A 19105-nucleotide genomic window follows, 5' to 3' on the forward strand; every position below is an offset into this window, starting at 1 on the left:
ATCAAGTTTCCTTTCATGAAACGAAATGAGGAAGACGATCATGCCAGGAAGCCTTCTCAGGCAGTTTTCTTGCTCTTAGGCGGCGTTTCACAACTCCTACTCCCTGCCAGTGGTGACCAGTGCCATCCCTCTCTCAGAGCCCTGCCCCCACCCCATCCGGTTTGGGAACCTTGGCAGAGGAGTGGGGGTGACGAGCGGAACAGGCTCCTAGACCGACTTGGCAGTGAAGACTGCCAGGCCCCGCTGTCCTGGGGGCACGACTGTCACGGCTTCCACCTCCCCACCCCCACGGGTAGGCTTCTGGAAGTGGATCTCCAAGACGTCCTGCAGCTCCGGGCCGTCCAGGACGTCAGGAATGTTGAGCACCAGCACCGACTGGGGCACAGGCTGGGACCTGACCTGGAAAAGGAGCCGGGAGATGGGCCAAGGCGCATGCCAGTTGGACGGAGTTGAGGGGGTGGGGAGGTGGAAGGGGCCGGTGGTGACCGTGGGGGTACAGAAGCGGGCAGGAGGCCGAGAGAGGTCGGCAGTGGGTAGGTCAGTGGGGTTTGAGGACTGTGGGCAGGGTTCTGGCCGACAGCCAAGTCACCAGACCCCATTCTCCACCCTCCCACTTACCTCGGCCTTCTGGATCTTCCCGCTCACGTAGGGAGAGACTGTCAGAGAGAACTGCTGCTTACCCAGTGGCACTGAGAACTGACCCTTCTGGCACAGCTGCTGGGCCACTGCAGGGACAGGGAGCGGGGGACCTTCAGCATTAGGGGCTCTCCTTTCCCATGGCCTGATGCCTCTGCTCTCCTCTCCCCCATAAGGCCCTTACCTCCATCCTTAGTGAAGCCCAGCACGACACCCCCTTGTAGCAGTTCCCGTGTCTCCACATCACCACCCCCGTTCTTGGTCTTGCCAAAGAAGATCTCCAGCTTGTCCAGCAGCTCCTCTTCACTCAGCTTGAGCCCAGCAGGAATCCCACTGACGAGCACTTTCTTATCACTCATCTGGCTGGCCACCTAGCAGGAGACAGGAGGGAGCGGTTCCAAGCACAGCCCCATTCTCTTGTGCCCAGGTGTCTGGGGCCCCCTGCATGTGCCAGGACCCTGTCATTTTGTCACCTGGATGGTGGTCAGCATGGGCAGCTCCAAGGGCTGGACCTGCACCCGCAGCCGGAACTCTTCCATATCGATCGTATGCTCCTTTTGCTGCAGCACTTGCTTGGCCACTGGGTCAGGGGAGCAGGGTCAGTACTAGGAAACCTCCCAGCCTCCCTCTCAAGGTTTCCCCAAGCTCACCATTGGGGTCATCAAAGGTGACCAGAGCAGAGCCTCCAGGCAGAGGGTAACAGATCTGCAGGTTGGAGACCACAGACTTGGCCATTTCCCTGCCCTGCTGAATGTGTCCTCGGAATACCAGGGGGACCTCAGGCATTGGGAATGGGACCTGGAGGTGGGGAAGGAGAGGCTGATGGAGACCTCAGGGTTGGGAGGTTCCCAGGAGGAAAGCACCCCTTCATGTGACTGATGCTGAGAGCCAGGAAGGAACACATTTACTGAAAGGAGAGCTGGATAAATAAGTGAATGAATGCAGATCAAGCAGGTACTGGCACTTGCCATACAAAATCTTTTTTTTTTTTTTTGGTGGGGGTTGCCCACAGTATGTGTAAGTTCCCAGGCCAGGGATCGAACCTGTGTCACTGCTGTAACCAGAGTCAAAGTGACAACTCCAGATCCTTAATTTCTAGACCACCAGGTAATTCCCTACATTAAAAAAACAAGGAGTTCTCGTCTTGGCGCAGTGGAAACGAATCCGACTAGCAACCATGAGGCTGTGGGTTTGATCCCTGGCCTTGTTCAGTGGGTTAAGGATCTGGTGTTGCTGCGAGCTGTGGTGTGGGTCGGAGATGCACCTCAGATCTGGTCTTGCTGTGGCTGTGGTGTACGCTGGCAGCTGTAGCTCCGATTTGACCTCTAGCCTAGGAACCTCCATATACCTCAGGTGTGGCCCTAAAAAAAAGACAAAAAAAAAAGAAAAAGAAACCTGACTGCAGCAGCTCAGGTCACTTAGAGGCACAAGTTTGATCCCTGTCCTGTGCAGTGCGTTAAAGGAACAGCTCAGACTCAGTCCCTGGCCCAGGAATTTCCATATGCTGTGGGTGCAACCATTAAAAAAACAAACAAACAAACAAAAAATTATAGTAGTTCCCGTCATGGCGCAGTGGTTAACGAATCCAACTAGGAACCATGAGGTTTCGGGTTCGATCCCTGGCCTTGCTCAGTGGGTTAACGATCTGGCGTTGCCGTGAGCTGTGGTGTAGGTTGCAGACGCAGCTCGGATCCCACGTTGCTGTGGCTCTGGCATAGGCTGGCGGCTACAGCTCTGATTCGACCCCTAGCCTGGGAACCTCCATATATGCCGCGGGAGCGGCCCAAGAAATGGCAAAAAGACAAAAAACAAAACAAGACAAAACAAAAAACGAAACAAAACAAAAACTTGGAGGTCCTGTCATGGCTCAGTGGTTGACGAACCCAACTAGGAACCATGAGGTTGGGGGTGCGATCCCTAGCCTTGCTCAGTGGGTTAAGGATCCAGCATTGCCGTGAGCTGTGGTGCAGGTCACAGACGTGGCTCGAATTCCGAGTTGCTGTGACTCTGGTGCAGGCCAGCAGCTGTAGCTCTGATTAGTCCCCTGGCCTGGGAACCTCCATATGCCGTAGATGTGGCCCTAAAAAGCAAAAAAAAAAAAAAAACTTAGTTTGTACTCACACAAGCCTGTGAGGTAGGTAGGTCTACTTTGCAGAGAAGCAAACAGGTTCAGAGAGTTCAAGTAACACATTTGAGGTCCCACAGCAAGGAAATGGCAGAGTGAAACTAGGACTGCCCAACTCTTTCTACCAGGCCACAGCCCCTCCCAGCTTACCTTGTCTGGTGGGAAGCTTTCTCTGTCCCTGAGCTTCATTTTCAGCTGCTGCAGCTCCCACAGCCTCATCTTTAGTTGGGCCTGTTTCTTCTGAAGGGCATGGAGGGCCTGTTGGAGCAGAAGGGAACAACCAGACATCCATCTGCTTTCCAGAGAATGAATGAGCCAGAGGAAGGGGCCTCCTCTTTCAGACTCTCCAGGAACAATCCCTTTACCCTGCCCTGGGCTCATCCTTGCCCAGCTTGACTGCCCTCATCTCAGTTGCTGTGAAGGGCAGGAGCCCTTTGCAGCAGCCAAGTCATTCCTGGAGATCTAGAGGTTAACAGACACCGACAGAGCTCCTGCAACGAGGTAGTGGACATGCCGCAGGGCAGTGGAAGACAAGGGTCCAGCCCTTAGATCTGTATAAGCCAATTCAGGACAGTGCACAGTCATGTAACTGATGGCAGAGGACAGCAGGAGTTTAGAGGAGGGACAGTCCCAAAGGGTTAACACAATTAGGGAGGCCTTGAGGAGTTAAGTTGCAAGACATCATAAGACTATCAGCTAGAGTTCCCCTTGTGGCTCAGCAGGTTACAAACCTGACTAGGATCCACAAGGACACAGATTCGATAGCTGGCCTCGCTCAGTGGGTTAAGGATCTGGTGTTGCTGTGCCCTATGGTGCATGTCACAAACTTGGCTCAGATCTGGCATTGCTGTGGCTGTGGTGTAGGCCAGCAGCTGTAGCTCTGATTCGACCCCTAGCCTGGGAACTTTCATATGCTGCAGGTACGGCCCTAAAAAGAAAACGAGAAAAGAGAAAAAACAAAAAAGACTATCAGCTAACATTTATTAGTCATTTACTGTATGTCAGGCACTGTGCTAAACCCGCATGTATTTGTTTATTATTTATTTAGGCTGTGCCCACAGGATATGAAAGTTCCTGGGCCAAGGACTGAACCCATGCTACAGCAGCGACCCAAGCTACAGCAGTAACAATGCCAGATCCTTAACCCACTGAGCCACAAGAGAACTCCAGTTGCTAAACTCTTTTAATGGATTTTTTTTTCCTTTTTTTTTTCTTTTTAGGGCCGCATCTGTGGTATATGGAGGTTCCCAGGCTAGGGGACTAATTGGAGCTACAGCTGCTGGCCTACGCCAGAGCCACGGCAACGCCAGATCCTGGCCACTGAGCAAGGCCAGGTATTGAACCCGAAACCTCATGGTTCCTAGTCAGATTCGTTTCTGCTGTGCCACAATGGGAACTCCTTTTTTAATGGATTATATCGCTCAGGTCTTGTAACAACTTTATGAAATAAGCACCCTTTTCTCCTTATTTTGCAGATGAGGGAACTGAAGATCAGAGAGGTCAAGTGACTTGCCTGAAGTCGTTTGACTCTAGGTAGAGTGACTCTAGACTCTCACTCTATGCTTTATAGTGAAGAAATCAAACTAAGAGTCGGGGAGTAATTTACCCCCTATCTCCCCAGCTTGTCCCATGACTGCCACCCTTTCCACTGTACCAAGCAGCCACTCAGGCTCGGTGTGATTTGGAGCCGGTCCAGAGAGAGAAAGCTGACAACACAAGCAGGGGAATGACACCAGGATGGGAATAAATGCACCTTTGTTTGTGGGATGGAGCGCTCACCCTGTGGTTGGAAGCCTGATAAATAAGGTCAGCTCAGGGAAGTGTGAGCTCACTGGGGAGGACGGGACTCTGTCCTGGCCATCTCTGTATCCCCAGTGTTCAGCAGAGTCCCTGGCACAAAAAGGCATTCAGTAAATGTGTGCCAAATGAATGAATGGAGTGAATGAATGAAGTGAACAAATGACTGAAGGGGAGCATATTAGAGAGTATTGAATAATTCAGCGTGAGATCACTCCATTTTAAGCAGAGAAAAACTAGGGCTTGACCAAATACTGCTGGTTAATGAGTAATGAGAAATAATCAGGGAGTGTAAACTCAGTGACTTTAAGGGTCAGATAGATGACATCAATGAGTCAGGGGAGCCAGTGTAGTATGATATATGGAGGTGGTGACTATGATATCCTGGAGACAGCATGTCCCCACTGAAGTGGAACTCTTCTCAGCTCTAGCCAGGTTTTTTCACATGGGGATGTTGTTTCAGAATCCTATATCTTCCATTTAGAAAGGAAGTCAGAAATCCAGATTTTTTTGTCCTTTGTCCTTATAGGGCCATACCAGCGGCATATGGAGGTTCCCAGACTAGGGGTGGAATTGGAGCTGTTGCTGCCAGCCTACGCCACAGCCACAGCAACTCGGGATCCGAGCCTCGTCTGCGACCTACACCACAGCTCACGGCAACACCAGATCCTTAACCCACTGAGCCAGGCCAGGGATCGAATCCGCAACCTCATGGTTCCTAGTCAGATTTGTTTCCACTGCATCATGATGGGAACTCCTGGACTTTTATTTGAAAAACATTTTTTTTTTTTTTAAATGCTGCACCTGCAGCATGTGGAAATTCCCAGGCTAGGGGTCAAATGGGAGCTACAGTTGTTGGGCTACGTCACAGACACAGCAATTTGGGATCCGAGCCACGTCTTCGACCTACACCACAGCTCACAGCAACCCTGGATCCTTAACCCACTGAGCGAGGCCAGGGATCGAACCTGCATCCTCATGCATCCTAGTTGGGTTTGCTAACCGCTGATCCACGAAGGGAACTCTCCAAATGAACATATTTATAAAACAGAAACAGACTTACAGACATAAAAAACAATCTTATGGTTACCAAGAGGGAAGGGAGGTAGATATAAATTAGGAGTTTGAGATTAACAGACACACATCACTCTATAAAATAAACAAGGACCTACTGTATAGCATAGAAAACTATATTTAAAAGAACGTTATATATATGTGCATGTATATATATAGAGAGAGAACGGAACCAGTTTGCTGAACATCTGAAACAACATTGTAAATCAGCTAGACTTAAAAAAAAAAAAAAAAAAGCTCTATCTGGCAGTGATCCGGCAGGATGAACTGGAGCAGCAGGAACTGTGGAGCGAGGAAAACAAACCCAGATTCTGTGGCTCTAACTCTCACAGATGTGACAGGAGCTGACCTCAGCCTCTGGCGGTGGGCACAAGGAGCACGTGCAGATAAATACATCACACGAGGAAAAGCCCCCAGACTCTTGATGTTTGCATTAAGGAGACAGAGGGGACAGACTGGAGAGACGATGCCAAGGTTGCCGACCTGCATGTCCAAGAGTTGGGTATGATGCCATGGGCTGAGCAGGCAAGGGAAGAGGGCCAGTAGTCATTGGAGACCTGCTAAGTGCCAGGCACAGTTGGACTCCATCCCACTAAGTATCACAAAACTGCCTCCTGTCTTCAACTCTCAACTGAAACTTCTCTCTCACAGATTTCTTAAGGACAACACAGGCTGATTGTAGTCACTCTCTTGAATTCAACTACACGCGCTATTTATTTACATAACAGGATAACATGGTCTCTAAATGCAAACCAACATCCATCTGGTGCTCAAATAAAAAAAGAATGGAGTTCCCGTTGTGGCGCAGTGGTTAACGAATCCGACTAGGAACCATGAGGTTGCGGGTTCGATCCCTGCCCTTGCTCAGTGGGTTGACGATCCGGCATTGCTGTGAGCTGTTGCTGTGAGCTGTGGTGTAGGTTGCAGACGCGGCTCGGATCCCGCGTTGCTGTGGCTCTGGCGTAGGCCGGTGGCTACAGCTCCGATTGGACCCCTAGCCTGGGAACCTCCATATGCCGCAGGAGCGGCCCAAAGAAATAGCAAAAAAAAAGACCAAAAAAAAAAAAAAAGCCTCAAGTTCCCTGGTGGCCTAGCAGTTAAAGGACCTAGCGGTGTCACTGCGCTGGCTTGGGTCACGGCTGTGGCATGGGTTCAATCCCTGGCTTGGGAACTTCTGCATTCCATGGGCACAGCCAAAAACAAACAAACAAACAAAAATGCCATGCACTCTACCTTGAGCTCATGGAGAGAGTGTAAATTCTGGATGCTTAGGGGTGAGTTAATGATTTGAGGTTCATTTGACTACATGCATTCTTCTGCCTTATTTGCCAAGTTTAGAACCTAACCACGCCTAAGATAAAATCTCATGCTATCTGTGTTCATCACAGCCGTATTGGGAGGCCGTTAGCATAACGGTTAAGAGCATAAATTTTGGGGCCAGACTTCTGTGGCTTACATCCAGATCCTCTTACTCCTGCAAGACAATGGACAAGTTTATTTAACTCTCTGTGCCTTGATTTCTTCATCTGTAAAATGGGAATAGCAATTTCTACCTATATATAATTTTATTTGGGACAGGAGTTTATGGCACATAATGAGTGCTATGTTAAATGTTTTGAATTTATTTTATTTTTTGTCTTTTAGGGCCACGCCCATGGCATATGGAATTTCCCAGGCTAGAGGTCGAATTGAAGCTGCAGCTACTGGCCTACATCGCAGCTACTGGCCTACATCACAGCCACAGCAATGCTTGATCCTTAACCCACTGAGTGAGGCCAGGGATTGAACCTGAGTCCTTATGGATACTAGTCGGCCTCTTTACCACTGAGCCCCGATGAGAATTCCTTTTTTTTTTTTTGGTCTTTTTTTTGGAGGGGGGGGGCGCTGCATCTGAGGCATATGAAATTTCCCAGGCTATGGGTCAAATCAGAGCTGCAGCTGCTGGCCTACACCACAGCCACAGCAACTTGGGATCCGAGCTGCTCCTGCAACCTACACCACAACTCATGGAAATGCCAGATCCTTAATCCACTGAAAGAGGCCAAGAATGGAAACCAAGTTGTCATGGATACCAGTCGGATTTGTTACCACTAAACCATGACAGGAACACCCTGTTTTGTATTTTAATAATCCCCATTTCATAGGTTAGGGACCTGGGATTTATCAAGGTTAATTTATTGGCCCAAATACGTCAAACCGAAGGCCGTTGAAGACACATAGGGTCAGGAATAAGACTTGGTGGATAGGACTCTGGGTTAGAAGAGTATGTGGTGATGGTGGAAGCCAAGAGGATGGGAATTCATTCAGGCACAGAGCCTTAAAAATGTGATCTTTGAAGATACTTAGGGGTGAGGAAAGATAAAGGGATGCAGAGAAGAAAAAGGCCTGATCAGAGATAAGCAGGGCCAGGGCCAGGGTTAGGAAGTGTCAGGGACACAAAGAAGGGGTGATGAAACAAGAGGCAAAAAAAGATGGGGGGGAGGAGTTCCCATCGTGGCTCAGTGGTTAACGAATCCGACTGGGAACCATGAGGTTGCGGGTTCGATCCCTGCCCTTGCTCAGTGGGTTGAGGATCCGGCGTTGCCATGAGCTGTGGTGTAGGTCACAGACGGGGCTTGGATCCTGCATTGCTGTGGCTCTGTCGTAGGCCGGTGGCAACAGCTCCAGTTAGACTCCTAACCTGGGAACCTCCATATGCCACAGGTGCGGCCCTAAAAAGATTGAAAAAAAAAAAAGAAAAAAAAAAGATGGGGGGAATTTCCTGGTGACCTAGGAGTTAAGGAATCGGTGTTGTCACTGCTGTGGCTCTAGTTCAATCCCTGGCCTGGGAACTTCCGAATGCCACGGGCACAGCCAAAAAAGAAAAAGAAAAAGTTTAAGTCGATTGATTGAACTTGCTGATGCATTGCAAGTAGGATGTGGAAGAAGAGACTGGGACAATGCTAAGCTGTCTGGCCTGAGCAACTGAGGAGAATGAGAGCCTTCTGCTGAGATGGGGATGCTGTGGGTGGAAGAGATTGGGGTTTATTTTGAACATCTTAGGGATGAAGTGCCTATCTGACTGAGAGGTACAGTGGTGGTCGCCTCTATTGATGTATCATTCAGGGAACAGGTCCAGGCTGTGGGCATAAATTTGAGAATTACCCATGCAGAGATATTTAAAGTCACAAAACTAAATGAGATCGACAAGAAGAGGTCCAAGGGCTGATTTCTGGGGCATCCAACACTAAGGAATGAGAGGAATGAGGGAGAAACAGCCGGGGAGAATGCAGAGGAGTAGCGAGTGAAACCTGGGGAAGAGCAGGGGCGTGAAGGACCGCATGGTTAAGGAAGAGGAGCCTGCAGCTGTGCTGAGTGCTGCTAACAGGGCTGCAGGTGGCAGGAGAAACAACCACAGATTGAGCAACAAAAAAGCAGTCCTGCTTATCATAAGGAAATGCTCAGAATTCATGTATAAGGGTGATTATAGCTTTGTTTATGAAAGAAAAAAACCCTACATGTCCAAAGAGAAATAGCTAAATATAAAATACTATGCAGCAATTAAAAGACATAATAGTGAACATTCAACATGAAAAAACGCTCACAATAAGCCAGAAAAGCAAAATATAAAACTGTATATAAATATGTTCCCTATCCTTTGATTTAAAACATTTTAATTCAAAAGGATATTTATTAATGCATAATAATGCACAAAAATTCTGGGAAGACAGATATCGCAATGTTATTAATAACAGAGGTTGTCTCTCAACAACGAATTTAGTGTGATTTTTTTGGTGTAGCCGTGCCCACAGCATGCAGAAGTTTTCGGGCCAGGGATCGAAGCCACACCACAACAGTGACCTGAGCCGCAGCAGTGACAATGACAGATCCTTAACCAGCTGAGCCACAGGGAACTCCCATATCCTATATCTTGAACTGAAGGCAGAGACTAGGATTACAGAACCTTGAGCCTGGTCTTCATAGTCATCCAATAACCCACAAGATACTCCAAATTTAGTGTGATTTAAAAAAATACAGCTTCCTTGAATCCAACTAGTATCCATGAGGATGCAGTTTCGATCCCTGGCTTTGCTTAGTGGGTGTGGCCCTGAAAAGCAAAAACAAACAAACAAACAAAAAACCCCCCAAAAAACCCGGTTTCCTTTATCCACCTTCCTTCTTTTCTTTTTTTTTTTTTTTTTGGCTACACCCGTGGCATAGGCATATGGAAGTTCCTGAGCTGGGGATGGAACCTATGCCTCAGTAGAGACCTTGCCACTGCAAAGACAACACTGGATCCTTAACTTGCTGCACCACATCAGGAACGCCTCTTGTTTCCTTTTAATCCACAAAGGCCCTTTAAGAAAGCAGTTTTAGGAGTTTCCTTATGGTGCAGTGGCTTAAGGATCTGGTGTCACTGCTGTGGCCTTTGTTGTATGCCACGGGTGCAGCCAAAAAAAAAAAGAGAGAGAGAGAGAAGTTTTAGCAGAGAGGTAGGAGTAAGATGGGGGTGAATCAATATTGTCCTAGGGAACTGGGGTTCCAATATTATAAAGCGTTGGCAATATTAATGATAATCAATAAGCACTGAGCTCTTAGCATGTGCTAAGCAGTGTCCTCAGTTTTTACCGTATATTTTAGGGATTATTTAGTTTACTTCTTGCAGGTGGGTATTCTTGTGTTTGAAGCGTTACTCTCATTCCCATTGTATAGATGAGGACATGGGGCTTAGATTGTAAACTTGAGAGAGGCTAATAACTTGCCCAGGGCCACATAACTGGAGGAACCAGGCAGGCCGGCTCTACAGCTTGTGGTCTGTCTGTCTTCATTTAAGGGGCCTGAAAAATTTCCGAGCAAGACCTGTATATTTGTAACAGATGGGGTAGTATTAGGGAGAGAAAGACTCAAGAAGCCAGGAGGTTGAGATTCATTCATTCAACAGCTGTTTAATGAGTGCCTCCTGCGTGTCAGGCACAGTGCTAGGCAGTGAGGACCAAGGATGATCAGGCTGAGACAGAGGACCCGCCCTCACAGGGCTTAGCCTAGCGTGAGCAGGGGTGTTCACGGGTCGGGAAAGGGGGGATCACAGCAGATGGGGGGAGATTAGTTCTCAGAAAGGGAACATTTCTCCCTCTCACCGTGAAGAGAGCCCAAGGTTAAGCAGAAATGAAAATATAAGGAGGGGAGGAATTTGTTGGAGAAGATCTAAGGAGATAAAAGTGTGAGCAATTCTTAAGCTTTTAGAATTATCATTAGATTAATTTTTAAACTTTTGGGGTCATAGAACCCTTGGAGTATCAATTAAAATTATGGATTCTCTCCAGAAAAACACACATTCACACAAGGAATTCATGAGCTCCAGAGACGCACGTTATAGAAGGGACTTTGAGGCATAGTGAGGCAATCCCAGCTGTGTCTCTCTCTAGATCTTCAGCAGGTCTAAGAGATGGGCAGGGAGAGGCTTGGCTCAGAGATACCTGAAGGTTCCCGGCCAAGAAGTGCTCCTCTGCTCCCCTGCCCCCTGCCCCCCATACCCTCCTCCTCACCGACATGAGTCTGGGGTCCGTTTGGCAAGAACAGAGTTTTCAGAGCCGGGCACAGAGTGGCAGACCTTGCACCCTCCCAGGTCAGAGCCTGAAATAAAACTTCTACGAATCTCATGCAGTCTCTTTGCTTTCACTTTCATTTTGGTGAAGTTCCTGTCCTTCTGCACTCCACCCCTAGGAGGCTTCCTGGTCTTGAACTCAATTTCCCCCAGCTATGAGGCCTCGGGGGAAGCTAACTCACAAGCAACGACATGTATTTATATTTCTGGCCTTGCCCAAGGGATGCTGAAGTTCAGGGGCCAGGAATCAAACATGCACCCAAGCAGTGACCCAAGGCACATCAGTGACTCTGGATCCTTAACCCATGTGCCACCAGGAACTCCTCAAGCAACTATAAATTGCTGGCCCCAATCAACCATTCATTCCCAGCCTAGCAATCCCAGCACAGGCTGCACAAGCCTTTTGGTAGAATTTTGTATGTCTTTTTTTTTTTTTCCTTCCCTTTTTAAGGCCATCTCCTGGGGCATATGGAGGTTCCCAGGCTAGGGGTCAAAACTGAGATATAGCTGCTGGCCTACACCCCATCCACACCAAGACCAGATTTGAACCACATCTGTTACACCACAGCTCACTGCAGCTGGATCCTTAATCCACTGAGCAAGGTCAGGGATCAAATCTGCTTCCTCATGGATGCTAGTCAGATTCGTTTCTGCTGAGCCCCAAGAGAACTCCTGTTTGCATTTTTTTTTTTTTTTTGGCTTTTTGCTTTTTCTAGGGCCGCTCCCGCGGCATATGGAGGTTCCCAGGCTAGGGGTCCAATCGGAGCTGTAGCCACCGGCCTACGCCAGAGCCACAGCAACGCAGGATCCGAGCCGCGTTTGCGACCTACACCACAGCTCACGGCAACGCCGGATTGTCAACCCACTGAGCAAGGGCAGGGACCGAACAACCCACTGAGCAAGGGCAGGGACCAAACCTGCAACCTCATGGTTCCTAGTCGGATTCGTTAACCACTTTGCCACGACAGGAACTCCCGTCTGCTTTTTTAATGGCTATTTCCCTAGAGCCTAGAGTACTGCCCAGTACGTGCAGATGTTGAGTGAAAAATGCAACCAGGACAGAAGCCCCCTTCAGTTCACAAACTGAACAACCAGCCCTTAGCTGTTATGATTTTGCTTTTCAAGAATTGATCACCTTCAAAGGAACCCCTACGTTGGCTCTATTTTCTCCATTTCACCTGAGATGCTAAACCTCTGATGCAGAGGTGTCCAAAAGCCACACTGCTAGGTCAATCAAGCACATATCCAAACCTGGTTTGGACAGCATTTGATCTTGGGATTTCTTGTTGGCTTTGTCTTTTGTCTTTATAGGGCCACACCCGAGGCACATGGAGGTTCCCAGGCTAGGGGTCTAATTGGAGCTGTAGCCACTGGCCACAGCCAGTGCAACTTGGGATCAAAGCCGCATCTGTGACCTACACCACAGCTCATGGCAACACTGTTTCCTTAACCCACTGAGCAAGGCCAGGGATTGAACTCGAAACCTCATAGTTCCTAATTGGATCGTTTTCACTACACCACGACAGGAACTCCTGATCTTGGGCTTTTAGGTGGAGTGGAAAAGAATTTGAATTTTTAGTCCGAGGAGGGTTTAAATTTAGTTCCACTTGTGACTCTGAGTAGGCAAGCTACCTAACAGGGACATCCTACACCTAATGGCTAATCAATTGACACATGATTCCTATTTATCCTCTAGCCCAGGATTTCCACAAAGTAATTTACTGAGCCCCTTTCTCAATCCACTTGCCCCCAACCTAGATGGAAGTGTGCCAAGTATGGAGTTTGGCAGATAGACCTGCTTTAATCCTGGTTCCATTTAGTGATTTAAAACCGGCTCAGATGGAGCCTATTTCAGCAGTAAAACCTGGCCAGTTAAATGGCCAATGAAATAAAATGATGTTTCTACAAGTGGTGACAACCCAGTGCCCAAGTCCCTTGAATTACACCATTTCTCACCAATCACTGTCAGCCAGACCATTTAGGGGAGCTCCCCCTGGCCCCACCAGGGCTCAGGGATTCGTTGCTGGTGTCCATCCCTATTTAGAGATCTCCAGGATGGTCCTCATCTAAGCAGCACCAGCACCATGTGACAAGTTGCTAGAAATTCTTTTTTGGTCACAACTGTAGCAATGCCACATCTTTAACCCATTACCACACAGGAACTTCCAAGTTGCTAGAAATTCTGACTTACCAGACCTGGCACTCTGGTTTAAAAAAAATCACTTCAAGTTAATAAGTCTCAATCCAAAGTAGATGAAGTACACTCAGAGGGGCTTCTGGTTGCAAATGAGGGTGGGGGAAGAGGGAGGGGCTCAGAATGTCTTAGGTTCTCTAGGGCCCAAGCCAGGGATGCTTAAAACAATTCCACACGGAAAAATGTCTGAGTAGCCCTTTCATCAGGCAAAAGGTTCAATATATTTTATCCACTTAGGGCAGTTGGACCATTAAAAGATTATGAGGCTGATGAAAGTAGTAGTCTAGGTCTCAAATGCAGATTTAGCTTTGGTATTTTACCACATCCCCGGATCTACCACCCAAGGTCTCTCGCTGTATGGATGTTTTTTTCCCAGTCTAGTAACATAAGAAGCAGGCAGACACAGGGATTTTTTTCTTTTTTTTAATTTTAATGACCGAAATAAGACAGACCTAAAACCGCAGCTTCTGGAAGAACCATTTGTTCTTGCCGGTCTTGTATCTAGAGGGTGGGGGGGAAAGGACACCAATGAGGTGAAGAATGACATAAGACAAAATTATCTTCACGGAGAACAGTGAAACTATATCCCATCATTCACCACCAAAGCTGACTTACCTCTCCTCGAACTTGACCTTGGCCTCTCGTCGGGCCTTGCGTTTGAGTGCAGGGTCTCTGAAGACATCCTTATTGACAACAGTTTTGTCCAAGGGGATATCCACGGAGTACCTGGGGACAATGGCAGAGGTAGGAGCAGCCCATATGCTGCCAGAGCCCTCACTATCCCCACCATGGGACACTGGTTGACTCCACAGGAACTATTATCAAAGACTGCTGGAGTTCCCATAGTGGCTCAGTGGTTAACAAACCCGACTAGGAACCAGGAGGTTGTGGTTCAATCCCTGGCCTCGTTCGGTGGGTTAAGGGTCCAGCATTGTTGTGGCTTTGGCTAGGTCCGCAGCTACAGCTCCGATTAGACCCTTAGCCTGGCAACTTCCACATGCCGTGGGTGTGGCCCTAAAAAGACAAAAAAACCAAACCCCCCAACAAAAAAACTTGCTATAGTCCTGAAGTTTTCTTGCGGCTAAGTGGGTTAAGGATCTAGTGTTGTCACTGCAGCACTTGGGTCATTGCTGTGGTATGGGATTGATCCCTGGCCCAGGAAGTTAGGCATGCCTCACGTGTGGCCAAAAAGGGAAAAACAAAACAAAAAACTGCTAAAGTCCTGATGATGTTCTTTGGAAACACCCAATTTTAATAAATTCATTTACATCGATTCAAGCCACTGAAAAACTTCATTCTTGATTTTTCACAAGTACCTACCCTCTAATAACTACTATCCTTGAGTGGAAGAGGGCAATTCAGATCCTATGCCTGAGTTTACTGTGGCTGGAAAGAAATGGAAGAATCTTTACTCAACACTTAGCTCAAGACAGGAAGAGATTTTTCGATCCAGCTTGGGCAAGTCAGGCAAGTCTCTAGACAACTGGAAACCACAGCCAAGGGGACAAATTGAAGATGATGTCTCCTCCCTACACTGGAGTGACTATAAGGGTGTCTCCTTACTCAGCCGGCAAGAGAAAGGGAAAAGGTAGAAAAAGTCACTTTCATTCCCATTCTTGAAATGCTCACCTTGTGGGCATGAGGTGATTATAATTATAAACTTTCACAAAAGACTTAATCTTTGATCTCTTGGCAATTTTCTTCTTGCCCATGGCAGCTGTCACTTTGCGGGGATAGCGATCAATTCCAGCCACCAGAGCATGGCTGTAGGGTCGGTCTGAGGTGCCATCATCAATGTTCTGATTGAGCAAGGAATACATTTGTTATTTATAATTACTTTAAAAAAAATGAATTACTTTCGTCATTGCTATTTACGCCCTGAGCTAGATGTAGGGCGTGGATAAAGAATAACCCCACCCCATAAGTCTCTAAGACCCACTATTATAAAAACCATACAAAGCTAACATTTAAGTGCTATACTAGTATATACCCAAAGAGTAATAGCAATAAGGGTGGTATCAATCATTCCTACCAGGAAGATGCTAAGTGACTATTTTGACTATGAAACAATTCCTTGCCAGCTGCAGCACTTAACACGCTGGCCATCATTGCTACTTAAAACCTTTGGATACAAGATGCGTTGCTGCCCAATTCAACTCCTACTTTTTACTTTGCAACTTTCTCTCTCAAAAGCTCCCATGTATTCACCTCCATCCCTTAACTCGCAATGCTCAGTGGGTAAGGCTCCAAACTAAGACTCGAATTCCAAGCTGCAGCCCCTCTACCCTCCCCTCACCGATCCCCGGGATAAGAGGGCGCACAGGCTGGTACCTTTACGATGACCGCTTTGCGTCCGGAGTAGCGACCGGCCAGGACCAGCACCACCTTCCCGGGTTTCATGAACTTGCCCATTTCTGCAGAGGAAGGAGAAGGAGCCGCTCAGGAATCCGCAAGTTCAAGCAGTGGGCCCGAACTTCAGGCTGCGCTCACTGTCGCCTCAGCTCAGGCCGCTCGCGGGCCGTGCTCGCAGGACAGGGTCCGGAACAAAGCCGCCAGAGCCCAAAGGACAGAAAGCGGTCGACACCAACCCCCAAGTCGACCCCCAAGCCGCGGATGGCGGCGGATTGGGAAACCCTACCCAAACCTCTACTCACCGGCAGCGACCACTCGGGGCTACAGCGGAAAGGAAGAAAGAGCACTTCCGCTAACCTTTCACCCCGCGGAGGGTGATCTCACTTCCTGTCCCGCCCCTCAGGCTTCGCCCCCGCCCCATGCGTAGCGCTCCGAATCCGTGTTGAGGGCGGAAGAAGCTCTTAAGGGAATAGGAAGGCTTGGCAGCCTATTTATTCAAAACAAACTTTATTAGCAGCTCCAGCAGTAGACAGGGCAAAGAAGCTGTGCCTCCCTCGGAAGGCTTTTACCGAAAGGCAGCTGTCCACCGTCCCCCTGCCAGTAGTTCCTTTGTGTGCCGCTAGGAGGTGGGGGAGGCGCAGTTTGAAATTTACCTTTTTGCCTTGGAAGAGTCGGGAACGAAATGGGACATTCATAGTGCCAGCTGTGTGCCCTGTCAGGCTAAGGAGGGAGAGACGAAAATCAATTCGAATCAGAGTATTTGCCTTCAACATTTAAAGTCTACTGATGTCAGAGACATAACCGACTAGAATAGGAGATAGAGATGAAGGACCTTACGGTGATGCCAGCAGCTGTATACCTTGTGTCAGACCCAGCTTATTTACGTATGTTATCTCTTTTGATCCTCATAACAACACTAGGAGATGAAGCACTGTTATCTCCATTCTCCTGTTGAAGAGCCTTTGGCTTCGAGAGGTTAAGTAACTTGCCCCAAATGCACAGTTAGTAAGTGATCAAGCTGGGGACGCAGACTCAAGCAGTCTTCCCGAGCTCATGCTGTTTACCCCGTCCCCAAACTGAGCACCTACTCTGTGTCAAGCAAGATGCTAGGCACTTTAGGTAGGTCAACTGCCTTTTTAATTCTCACAACTCTGCATCTTAGGTATTCCCATCACTCATTGGAAGTTTTTATTTTTTAAAAACCTAATTTTATTTATTTATTGGCCGCACCTGCTGGCATGTGAAAGTTCCCAGACCAGGGACTGAACCCACACCGCAGCAAGGACCCAAGCTGCTGCAGTGAGGACATAGGATCTTTTAACCAATTGTACCACAAGGGAACTCCTGGAAGAGTGTTCTTAGATGGTTCTTTTTTTTAAATTAAAGTGTGGTTGATTTACAATGTTGTGCCAATTTCTGCTGTACAGCAAATTATATGTACATATACACATTCCTTTTTTTTTTTTTTTGGCCATACCTGAGGCATGCATATGTTCCTAGGCCAGGGATCAAAACAGTATACATTTCTTTCTCTTATTTTTGCTTTTTAGGGGCCAAACCTATGGCACATAGAAGTTCCCAGACTAGGGGTTGAATCAGAGATGCAGCTGCTGGCCTGTGCCATAGCCATGCCAGATGTGAGCCATGTCTGAGACCTATACCGCAACTCTCAGCAACACGGGATCCTTAACCCACTGATCGAGGTCAGGGATCAAACCCACATCATCATGGATATTAGTCGGGTTCATTACCACTGAGCCACAGTGGAACTCCCTACATTCTTTTATATTCTTTTCCATCATGGTCTATCCCAGATTGGATGTAGTTCCCTGTTCTATACAGTAAGACTTTGCTGTTTATCAATTCTAAATGTAATGGTTTGCATCTACTAACTCCAAACTCCCAATCTATCCCACTCCCTCCCTCCTCCCACTTGGCAGCCATGGTCTGTGCTCTATTAGATGGTTCTTTTTTTTTTTTTTAGATGTTATTATGAAGTTTTTTTTGTTTTTGTTTTTGTTTGTTTTGTTTTTTTTTTTTGGTCTTTTTGCCATTTCTTGGGCCGCTCCCTCGGCATATGGAGGTTCCCAGGCTGGGGGTCTAATCGGAGCTGTAGCCACCGGCCTACGCCAGAGCCACAGCAATGCAACCTACACCACAGCTCACGGCAACACCGGATCCTTAACCCACTGAGCAAGGGCAGGGACTGAACCCGCAACCTCATGGTTCCTAGTCGGATTCATTAACCACTGTGCCATAATGGGAACTCCCTGAACTTGTTATTTTCTTTAATGATTTCTATTTTTTTCCATTATAGCTGGTTTACTAGATGGTTCTTTAGGTGTCTTCCGAGTTAAAAAGAAAGAGAAACCATCTTACAATTTATGCTCATCTGAACACTGACAAATCTATAGGATTGGTCTTGGGCAAGTTGTGGGAACAATCAGGTTTCATCATTTCTCTTCTTGAGGCTCTCCAGGGACCAGTTACCCCTGCAGCTCTCAGGACCTTGTTCCAATGGTTTATCACCCTAACTATGTACTTAGAGTCCTATAGTCAGTGAAAATGGTTTCTGCTTTCATTTGGAAGATATTTCAGAGTTGGAAAGGACCTCAGAGATCAGCTTCTCTGTCCTCTCAAAGATGAAAGGACAGTTCTAGAGCAGCAAAGTCAGAGTTGGTGGCGTAGAGCAAGGTCCCCCCATTCCCAAGCTGGTGCTTTTCCCACCCCACCACATGACCCTGGCCTCTTCCACCTCCACTGTCTTCTCTCAGCCTCCTGATCTGCTTCTGCCTCTTTTGCTGTTTCTCTCTTGGAAAATAGAAACCAAACCCTGAAATCTTATTGTCTTGAACTCTTCTCTCATACTAAAACTCTTCAAATCAAGCCAGCAACTAAATCCTATGAATTTTTTTTGGCTTTGCCCACGGTGAACTGCGCCACAGCAGAGACAACACTGGAGCCTTAACCTGCTGAGACACTGGGGAAATCCCCTAAATCCTATGAGTTTTGCCATGTCTTTTAAATCTTTTTTTCCTATCCTTTTTCACCTGCTCCCTAACTGATCCAGCCTCAGTCCTCTTTCTCTGGTCCCTCCTCAAAATTTTGTGTGGGTCACAATTGCTTGGGATGCTTATCAAAGACGTATCACCATGGAGTTCCTGTTGTAGCTCAGTGGGTTACTAACCTGACTAGTACCCATGAGGATGCTGGTTTGATTCCTGGCCTCACTCAGTGGGTTAAGGATCCATGTTCCCATGAGCTGTTATGTAGGAACCAGACATGGCTTGGATCCCGCATTGCTGTGGCTGTGGCGTAGGCTGGTGGCTACAGCACCAATCTG

General features: G+C 47.8%; 2 protein-coding genes across 2 annotated transcripts; both read right to left on the minus strand.

Moving 5' to 3' along the window:
* Nucleotides 1-41: 41 nt before the first annotated feature.
* Nucleotides 42-11304, minus strand: IFI35 (interferon induced protein 35). Its single transcript, XM_047757210.1, has 7 exons — nt 11158-11304; nt 2912-3019; nt 1287-1434; nt 1110-1216; nt 821-1007; nt 619-725; nt 42-399 (listed from the first exon to the last, which is right to left on the minus strand). Exons 1-7 carry the CDS (start codon nt 11161-11163, stop codon nt 208-210), a joined length of 855 nt encoding a protein of 284 aa, XP_047613166.1. The 5' UTR covers nt 11164-11304; the 3' UTR covers nt 42-207.
* Nucleotides 11305-13817: 2513 nt separating this feature from the next.
* On the minus strand, nt 13818-16150 carry RPL27 (ribosomal protein L27). Its single transcript, XM_047758565.1, has 5 exons — nt 16065-16150; nt 15742-15824; nt 15040-15209; nt 14026-14136; nt 13818-13911 (listed from the first exon to the last, which is right to left on the minus strand). The coding sequence occupies exons 2-5, from the start codon at nt 15820-15822 to the stop codon at nt 13863-13865; spliced, it is 411 nt and encodes a 136-aa protein (XP_047614521.1). The 5' UTR covers nt 15823-15824; nt 16065-16150; the 3' UTR covers nt 13818-13862.
* Nucleotides 16151-19105: the final 2955 nt, after the last annotated feature.

Source organism: Phacochoerus africanus, chromosome 14, assembly GCF_016906955.1.
Source record: "Phacochoerus africanus isolate WHEZ1 chromosome 14, ROS_Pafr_v1, whole genome shotgun sequence".
NCBI classification, from domain to species: Eukaryota; Metazoa; Chordata; class Mammalia; order Artiodactyla; family Suidae; genus Phacochoerus; species Phacochoerus africanus.

What these genes read in the sequence shown, in the direction of transcription:
- RPL27 (XM_047758565.1), bottom strand. Translation starts at nt 15,822, where the DNA reads ATGGGCAAGTTCATGAAACCCGGGAAGGTGGTGCTGGTCCTGGCCGGT. An exon ending in GCAAAGCGGTCATCGTAAAG is followed by an intron (nt 15,210 to 15,741) that starts GTACCAGCCTGT and finishes TTGCTCAATCAG; the next exon opens with AACATTGATGATGGCACCTC. An exon ending in AATCACCTCATGCCCACAAG is followed by an intron (nt 14,137 to 15,039) that starts GTGAGCATTTCA and finishes CATTGTCCCCAG; the next exon opens with GTACTCCGTGGATATCCCCT.
- IFI35 (XM_047757210.1), bottom strand. An exon ending in CACCTTTGATGACCCCAATG is followed by an intron (nt 1,217 to 1,286) that starts GTGAGCTTGGGG and finishes CCCCTGACCCAG; the next exon opens with TGGCCAAGCAAGTGCTGCAG. An exon ending in CCATGCTGACCACCATCCAG is followed by an intron (nt 1,008 to 1,109) that starts GTGACAAAATGA and finishes GTCTCCTGCTAG; the next exon opens with GTGGCCAGCCAGATGAGTGA.